We start from the raw sequence: 9470 nt of genomic DNA on the forward strand, positions 1-9470 counted from the left end.
GATATGTGATTTGCAAATATTTTCTCCCATACCATCAGCTGTTTTCACTTTGATAGTATCCTTTGAAGCACAAGAATTTTTCATCTTGATGAAATCCAATTTATCTTTTTTTTTTCATTTCTCATTTCCCTTTACTAACTTATCCTTTCCCCAAATAGGAGAATTTTACAGCAGGCTCTACATGAAATCAATTTCTTTACTAGAAAACTAACTGAACTTTTAGAAACACACAAAAACAATCTACATTTATGTTATCCCAGCTGAATTAAATGTATTCTCAATTAGCAGAGCAGAGTTCTCAAAAGTAGCTGAAGGGCCAAACTTGTGTCAGCGGAAACTATTTTAGCCACATTTTCGTTTAAAGAAAAAAATTTTCTCAGCATCTCTTCTCCAATTTATATTGAAAAAAATACTCTGTGGACCATGGTCACTACTAATAATACTTCTTATTGTTGGGAAAGCTCTTGTGAAACATTTGTCAAGTACATAGAATAGTACAAAAGTGAAATATAGTAATTAAGATTTGTGTTCTATTGATTGTGTAGCGAAAGTAATTTTTCATTACTAACATAAGATTTAATAAGTATAAGTAGTTAAAGATTCTGACTTGGCACTAGTCATTAGCATGTAATTGAACTAGTAAAAAAATCAGTTAAAGCTGTGTTGATTACCACCTTATCTTTGAAAGGCAATTAAAGACCTCAATCATTGCAACAAGATTTGATTGTGCAGCCTTTATTGGACATTGATCTTTCGGCAAAGTGCAGTTACATTTTCCATTAATTTACAGTAACACAGTTTAACTTTGATACCCTAGACTGTTGACCCAGGTGAGATGTAATGCTAAGTACTTGTTTAGGTTAAGATGCCCTCAAACATCATTACTGTCTGAATGTAAGTGCTGAAAAAAAGGAGATACCCGATCTACCCGCTTTAGATAAGGTTTCTGTTATCTGCATTAGCTTTTAAATGAAATGAAACCAAGATCTTGGTCTGTAGGTCACCCCACTCATTTAAACATCATTCCTCATTTAACAGAATTAAGAGATATTTTCATGAAGCATTATACATGTTCTTGATTATAGTTTTGAGTGACTATAAATATGATAAAAAACAAAATGTACATTTTAAAAGAAATATATATGGCCTTTAATAATTAAAATTGTTTTGATTTTTTACTGAAGTCAACAATTAGCAAAATATTAGTGACCAAATTTGTGTGATAAAAGAAATAACTGTACAATTGGCTATGTTAAGACATTAGTGCTGAAAAACTAGGGATTTTTATATTAGCAACCTCTTTCATGCCCCCAATTCTTACTGCATCTTTATAGTAGTTCACAGCTTATGCAGGAACTAAACATTCTGACTGGAAATTTCTTCCAATACTTGCTAATTGATTTGCATAGAAGTAACAATGAAGATTTACGAAATTTTATACCAAAAACACATCTTCGTTAAAAAATAGTTTTGCTTGATTTTTGAGACAAAATCCCATCAAGGAAGTTAAGTATTGGCAGAAAAGCTGTTTTTGGTTGTTTCATCAACTAAGAATATTCCTAATATCCCGAAGGGCAGCAGGGTCAGCTCAGAACCCTGCTTGCAACCTCAGGTGTAATCAGCATGTGCACACCCATAAAATGCCTTCAATGTGTCCCCTTTCTTCCTCTCACCTTATTTTTAAATCCTTTGATTAACGAAGTCTTTTACATACATACAAATAGATACGGAACAGAAGAATGAGGATTACAAAAACAGCCTTTACTGAAATAAAACCGGCATTTGCTTACGAGCATATTTATGATACATTTTAAAGTAGAAAGCCTTCTTGTTTTGGTCTTCTCAGATTACAGGTGGAAAAAACTTAAGACACAAAGGAGTAGAGTTATTAGCTTGAGGTCAAAAAGTAATACAGCACTGATACTAAAAATAGAATCAATTTCCTGACTTCCAGCATTTATACTTTATCCCTTTTAGGCCACAGTGCTTCCATGTATTTTCCACTTTAAAGGAAAAACCATTACTGTTCAATGGGGAGCATTTTTAGACTAAAAGGTTCACTATAAGACTTAATAAATCCAGTGAATGATATTTTAATATTTGAACCATGCCCTTAGCCATCGTTGAGTTCATCCTTCACTATGATCAACTCCATGAGAGCAAGAGGTCTATTGATTTTCATGTAATACAAGAAAATATTACATTTGCTTAATTGTTACACAGTGAGCACATGAGACAAGAAATCAAGGCTCTATTTAATGCTGCAAGCAGCAGAGAATTACAGAGATCAATAGGGTAGTTTGTCAAAGATCTTCTCCAAGGAGACTTACCTATCACCATATGGACAAGAAGTCACACTGACTGTAGCTATTGAAAAACAGGTAAGCAGAGTCAGCAGTACAAATTATCAGAAATCAAACAGGCCAGTGTGAAAAGAAGTGCAACTCTACTGAAAAGCTGTATTTATAGTCTGGTAATTAAAAACCATTTTATCAGCCTTGTGCTGGGACCAAACCTTTACAGCAAGTATTGACAAGACCAGCAGCAGTGAATGAGCAGTATTTGACTTAAAACTTATGAGCTATAGTTATTTAACTTTGCCCATTACAGGGGAAATCAGTTCTAGCCTTCCTTGCAAAATGCTAATAGTCAGTTTTATTATTAATGAAGTCTAATGTAACACTATCTTCTTCGTGTAAGCCATTCATTTAAGTAGTGTCAAGTATATTCTTCTGGACTAAATATATGGGCATAAGTACTTCTTTGATTAAAGTGTTATTTAGAATTGCTTTTAGACAAGTGAATGCTACATATATTTGAAGAACAGCTCACTCTCGGTAGCTCATTTAAAATGACCACCTTGAACGAAGTCAGTTTGTATTACTTCATTCTGGTATTTTCACCTCAAGTCACTTCCAGTCACTTTCTCTACTGATTTGCCAGAAGTAAGCACCCAGTTGTTGGTTAGATTGTATTGTATAGAATATTTTGCTACAAAAATGTGTAAACTTGCAGAGTATCAGCAACACATTAACATAAAATGATATATAATGTATGTTTGTAATTATGGGAGAGATCATAAATCTTAAACACCCATTGGTTTAGAAATTAAATAGTTCTACTTAGTTCTCCCTAAATTACTCCAAATTTCTGAAATTTACCATTCGTCTGGGTATTTTGTAACTACCCCCAAGGATAAATTTTTTTAAATGACTTTGCTTTCAAAAACGCAATTAACTTAATAAAATCTTAACACAAAACTGCCATCAGGTCTTTAAAATTTCAGCCCATTTCCCATCACCAATAAGTGTATGGATATGTACCATTTCAGCTAATTGCTTTTGTAAACAGTCACCAAATTTATTCTTCTGGGTCTGTGTAGATCTTAATTGTTCTTACAGCTTTATCAGCGTGCTATTTTAACTTTTAATAAGTCTTAATTTCATCCATCTTGCTACATTTACATTAACCAGAGTCATTATTTTTTTTTTTCAAAGTAGTATGGTATTGGAGGTTTAGACGATAAGAAATTTCAACATTACACCTGAACCTCTCATCCAGGTAAATGGCACAAGGGCTTTAAAACATTCCCATTTAAAATCCTGCCAGCCGAAGAGTTTAGATTTCAGATTGCAATTAGAATTCATCAGTTTTGGATTTGCCAATGGTATTATCTCCACCTTTATCCTAAAATCCCCTACTTCTTTTTCCAGTGTCATATAAAAGGTTTTCCCGTCCTTCTTTCCCGTCCGTCCCGTATGGGTGTCTCTATTTTCTCTTCAGAGTTGATTTAAATTGTTAATACCTAACTATAGAATATATATAGGTTGTAATCATTTTTTATCTGTAATTTAACCTAATTCTAGGGAAAAAAATGGTGTATGCCTCATGCATTTGTAGTTCCCATTGGCTAAACTGAGTATGTAATATATAACCATGTATGAAAAGCTTTGCCTCTTGAGGGCAATGATTCATCTTAAAGAATCAGACACCACAGAAAGAAAAAGGTGTTTGCAAAAGTTTTATTTTAAAGGGTCAAAAATAAATATTGTACATACACACAAGAGAAAATCCACTGATATTTATGTTCTCCAAGGCTCACCCTTCAGTACATGGCACCTTCATCTTCTTTATTTAGAAAATAAACTGTTATTGGTCCATAACTGGTGTGCACAGTCTCTGTGACTCTAGCAAATAACCAGGAGCCAAGTCCATACAATAAAGTTGGAATACCTAGAAAACAAATCATATGTTTTTATGAACATCAGTACTTCTTAATCATGCATCAATATATTTGTCATGGTGCAAATCACAAAGCACTCTTCAGCAATGTCAACAAATTATAAAGTTATAAAAATATAGACATGAGTGAAGATGGACTCATTATCTAAGAGCTCAGTTTCATCTGTTTGTGGAACTATGTGAGCCTAGAGATCTTTAAAACTATAGATAAGGCTGATTTAAACTTTAATTCAAAGCACTTTATAAGCACTAATTCATTACTTCCAAGTAATTATGAAGTAATTTTATATTCTTTTTGCAAATAAACAGAATATTCATTCATTTCATTGTAGATGCTCCTGATTATTGGCCTTGAGCTTAAATTACTAGGTCAACTTTACTGTGCGTTAAGTTAAACAGCAACACTGATGGTTAAAGTAATTTTTTGTGCAACTTAAAAGAAACTGGGTCAAAGAGCTGTCTTCAAAACCTAAGGCAAAACGTAACTCTAAGGAAGATTTTAGTATAACAGCCATGAGAAATACTCCCATTAGTATTTTTACAGCTGATTTGAAAACAACCTTGTTTCAACCTATTTGGAATAGGTATTCAGTAGATTCCAACAACATGTTTCTTCTTTGGAGTATTTCCATTTGATAAGATCTTGCTGTTATATTTGAGACTAGCTGCCATTTGTGATTCATGGAACTAAGCCTACTACTAACCAGAGATAATGGATTAAGCACTCATGCAAATGAAACTATAGTGGACACAAAACAAACTTTCACAGTTCCTATCTTTTTTAAGGCACTTATTTAAATTCAATGACTACTGACATATTAAAAACATGTATAAAACCAACAGGCATATGAATCAATAGCAAATATTGTATGCTCGACACAGTGTTAATTTTATTGTTACCGTGTAGGAGTTGGACATAAAAAGACAATTTAAAAGACAAGCTGTCCATTTGGAAAATCCCTCTTTCCAGCTAATAGGGAAACCACATGCTCAGGACTAATCATATTGCTAAATTTTTTCTTATTTTTCTGCAAGAATATATCTGCCGTTATGCTCTTTTTGAGTGAGTAAGTGCACTGGACTACTTTGTGCTTATTCCCTGAAGCTGCATTCCAACCACTGTGATGCCAGAGACTAATCAGGAGAAGCGTCACTATCTGGCAATGAGAACAGAAAAAAAATGCCCATTCAGTCTGGCACCTCTCTATTTTTAGGAATATACTGGGTCATAGTTTGTCACTATCACAGGGTTCCCTGGAATGCCCATGAAATCTTTGACTGCTTTCTTTGCCTTGGTAATACCCAAAAGAATCTCTAAATGCTTCAAGGGAATGTCACAAAAAAGCCACAAAAACTAGCATCATAAAGCTATTTATAAATAATTTTATCAGAAAAAAAAAAGGCAAGTGGAGTGTGGTTAGGGAAGCATACAGGCAGAAATGAGTGAAGAATAGAAAGATAAGTTGAAATAAAAAATTAAATATGGCATCACAACTTTAAAGCTGAAAATCAATGGGGTAAGAAAGAAAAAAACAGGTTCTAGGAACAAGTATTAATTTTTAAAATATACTGACAGTAAATTATATATAAGATATGCCTTTTAAACCAACGCTAAGGACATAAATTTAAGGGGTGGCTGGTGAAACTGAAATCTTGTTTGATTGTACTTATCAGTTTCCAGTTAAAATATTGGCACGTTTTAAAAACCACACAAATCAATGGTCCATATTTTTTCAGCTAAAATGGAGAACTGATCAAAGATTACCAGTTTAATCATAACTACATTACCTCTCACTAAGAAACAGCTAGGAAACACTATCAATAATTTTGTTTGATAGGGGATAGAGTTGTGATACAGGAGTCAAAAATTCTCTATTTCTTTTTTCCTGCAGTCTATTTAATGCAGTCAGGCTAATACACCAAATGAGACGATTTGCCACTGACATAATTAAAACATAAAAAAAATAATTTTATGGCACATATGCTATAAAGTCTATAAAATTCTGTGAGAAATTAAATTTTTCCCAGACTGAAACATAACATCAAAATGAACATGAAAGTCAGTTCTTTGCATAATAATTCATTTTGAGTCAGCTGAACAGTAGGTAAACCACTGTCAAATTAAGCACTTAAAAAAATTAGAACTTCTTAGCAAGTCTCCGATTACCCATTCATTCCAATGGTAAGTTGCTTTTCTTAAATCTCAATCTACTTCCCAGCAGGATACCCAGACTGATAAACCATCAGTAAAATGTCAGCTTCCACTGAAGGGAAGACAGAGGAGAAAGAGAACAAATGGTAAAAGAGAAATCTTTATTATTTACAAAATGGAAAAATGAATTACTCTGATAATTATTAATTTAGAAGGGAATAAGAGGAATAAAATCCCAAGTATTTTTATTAATAGAATATGTACTTGATGATCCACAGGGGCAATTTGTACATCACAGAACAGGGAAGAATCTATTATCTAATTCTCTACCGTAAGACAAAAATACAAAATAAACATTGCCAAATCGGTGAATACACTATTCTTTGAAAAGTGCAGGAAAAAATTCCCTGTATCAGTAAAAGCCAATTCGAATTAAAGCATGCATGAGCAGAAAGTTTTCCTTTTTGTTTAACTTAAAACTCTTATTCCCACGTAGGCAGGATTTTTAGAATTTCCAGAAGACCATTACATCACTCTTCAGCCTTCTCTTCCACATAAAAAAAAGAAAAAGAAAAACTACAACTGTTGTTTCTTTCCTCAAAAGGTTTCACTTCTCTGTGTGAGAATGTTCTGTGTATCCTAATTTTCTTTGGATTTCTTTGTATCTATATGCAAAAGAAAGCTCCAAACCGTTAAGGTGTTCTTAAGGTGTTAAATTTTAAATGAAAACTTTCTTTCAAAGGCATTTGGCTCATGGTTTACCTATAATCCTCCAATTATACTTTTCCTCACCTGTAACTCTTACCAGCTGGGAAGAATGATGGCTTCTGATTCTGAAAATGCTAAAATAAACCTCATCTTGAATCTAGTCATCACTCCAATTTTTCCAAATAATTTTGAATTGAATCTTCTAAGTGTGCTCACCCTTCAACTTTGAATCAACCTCAAAATTAGTGGGCATGCTCTATATAGTCCATCAGCCAACAAACAAACTTTTAAAGGTATACACATTGCTAAATAATCTTCTCCTTGGTGGAGTGAACCCAGGACAGTCCCAGTAGACCAATGGCTCAAAAATCCCACGAGAGACATATGTGTTATTATAAGCAAAAGTACATAAATACCATATTTAAATTTAATGAGCTATTAGATTATATAATACCAGTTTAGATACACAGGGGTTTAACTTTAATTCTGGTTTTAAAAAACTGGTTGGGTAACATGGTTCAGCTACCAGGTCCAGATTTTGAATTACTAAAATCTGGATTAATATGATATTACCTATTAATAGGTACAAAACATCTTGAGGCCTCTCTATTTTTCACTGACCTAGAAAAGATATACCCATGTCAATGTTCATGCCTCTTCTGTCAGTAGCCAAAATAAACATCCAGCAAGAGTAAATACTTTCAGAATTAGAATATTCCCATGAAAATACAGAAATATTAAAGACGTACAGTCTTTTAAATATCTTTTAGGCCTAGCACCTGAGGAAGCTGATATGACTGGTGAAAACCGTTAGTGCTTTCAGTAGAACGCACTTGGTAGGATTTCACATAGAGAAAATCAAACTTAGAAAGTAGTTGCAGTTTTTATAATAATGAATGCACTCAAGAGAATAATGGTCATGAACGAATCCTGCCATGCAATAAGGCATTTCTCAATTTCAGAGCCACTGTCCAATGTGGACGTTTCCTTACACCCTCTTTCTGACTGCCCAATATAAGTATCCTCCCAGTCAAGAGCTGCAGCAGGTGTGGACAGAATGAACGCCTCCTCCCCATCAGTGACGCAGTGTGATCCCTAGACACAGGCCTAGGCTAAAGCCCCGCTTTCCGGGGAAAGGTTCAATAGCAACTACTGAGCCCCGACAAGCACCTACTGGGGAGTAGGGGCCGGGGGCTGGGGGAGGGGGGCGGGGAGGTAAGAATACAAAAGACCAGGGCCAAGGCCAGTCCTAGAAGGCTGCTGCTGAGTGGGTGAGACGCGGAGGCAGGGTCCGGGAAACCCAACAGCGCGGTGCGAACCCAATGTGCTGAGAGCGTGCTCCCGGGAGAGCCTGCGCTGGGCCGAGGCAGGGTTCCCCGGCGCTGACGTGGCCTGACCTTGGGCCGGGGTCTCGACCTCTGAGCGACGTTTGTCAGCGTGCTTTGCAAACAGTGATCCCATTGTCAGCGGGGCGTGTTTCACCGACCCGGGCCACTCACCCAGGTTGACGACCTTGAGCGCCGTGAAGAACCGGTCCTGCCCGGCCAGGTCCTGCCAGGGGGCCTTGGAGCAGTGGTACTTGATGAAAGGGAAGCAGCCGGTACGCAGGACGTGGTAGTTGGCGCCCTGCACCGGCCAGTTGAAGTGCGAGAGGCCGAACTGGTCGTTGCGGACAGCGCTGTAGGGCACGCAGAAGGAGGTCCAGTGCGGCAGGCGCCGCTGTAGCAGGTGCCGCGTCAGCACCTCGGAGGCGCGGGGCTTCGGGCGGGAGGCGGCGCCCGAGGCCCAGGGCCGGCACAGCAGCAGCCGGAGCGCAGCCTCGTGGGCCCTCCGCAGGGGTTCCATGGCCGGACTCGCCCGCGTCCCCGCCCCCGCCCCTCTGCCGCCGTGGGGCGCGCGCCGCTGGGGGCGGAGCCGTCAGAGCGGGCGCGCGCCGCGCCCCGGGGCGAGCGGCGGGGACGCCCAGTGGGCGCCGCGCGAGTGCACGAGAGCCCCCCCGGGGCGCGGTGGCGCGTGCGCACGAAGGTCTTGCGGCCTCCCGCGGAAGGAGCGGAGGGTGCTTGAGGGGCGGGCCCAGTGACCGGCGCTGGGAGTAAGGGTCAGCGGCGCAGAGGAGGTAATTAAATCGTCACGTGTGACCTCACGTAGTTAACAACCCTGGGGCCCCGGGGGGGGGGGGAAGGGGACTTGGGGGGCTTATCGGTAGGGGTGTGAGGAAATTTAAGGCTTAAAACAAATAACCACCCTAGTGAGTGGCAGAACTGACACCCAGATCTCTCTTCCAAGCTTTGGGCTCAAGTGAAATTCTTAGATGGCGTTGTCGAGGAGATGTTTGAGAAGGTGACCGTGAGTTAAAGGCCAAAAGCCT

At 38.0% G+C, this 9470-nt stretch overlaps 1 protein-coding gene across 1 annotated transcript; it reads right to left on the reverse strand.

Moving 5' to 3' along the window:
- Positions 1–4008: 4008 nt before the first annotated feature.
- Positions 4009–8947, reverse strand: CUNH15orf61 (chromosome unknown C15orf61 homolog). The gene is made up of 2 exons (XM_047074894.1): positions 8602–8947; positions 4009–4233 (listed from the first exon to the last, which is right to left on the reverse strand). Exons 1-2 carry the CDS (start codon positions 8945–8947, stop codon positions 4106–4108), a joined length of 474 nt encoding a protein of 157 aa, XP_046930850.1. The 3' UTR covers positions 4009–4105.
- Between the last annotated feature and the right edge of the window lie 523 nt (positions 8948–9470).

Source organism: Lynx rufus, unplaced genomic scaffold (genome assembly GCF_022079265.1).
Source record: "Lynx rufus isolate CCGP_SWC_20201006 ecotype Redwood Valley unplaced genomic scaffold, mLynRuf1.p SCAF_13, whole genome shotgun sequence".
NCBI lineage: Eukaryota > Metazoa > Chordata > Mammalia > Carnivora > Felidae > Lynx > Lynx rufus.

Bases quoted from the DNA above. Each gene is read 5' to 3' on its own strand.
- CUNH15orf61 (XM_047074894.1), bottom strand. From the start codon at position 8,947: ATGGAACCCCTGCGGAGGGCCCACGAGGCTGCGCTCCGGCTGCTGCTG. The intron at 4,234-8,601 runs GTGAGTGGCCCG...TTTGTTTTCTAG, and splicing joins GCTCAAGGTCGTCAACCTGG to GTATTCCAACTTTATTGTAT.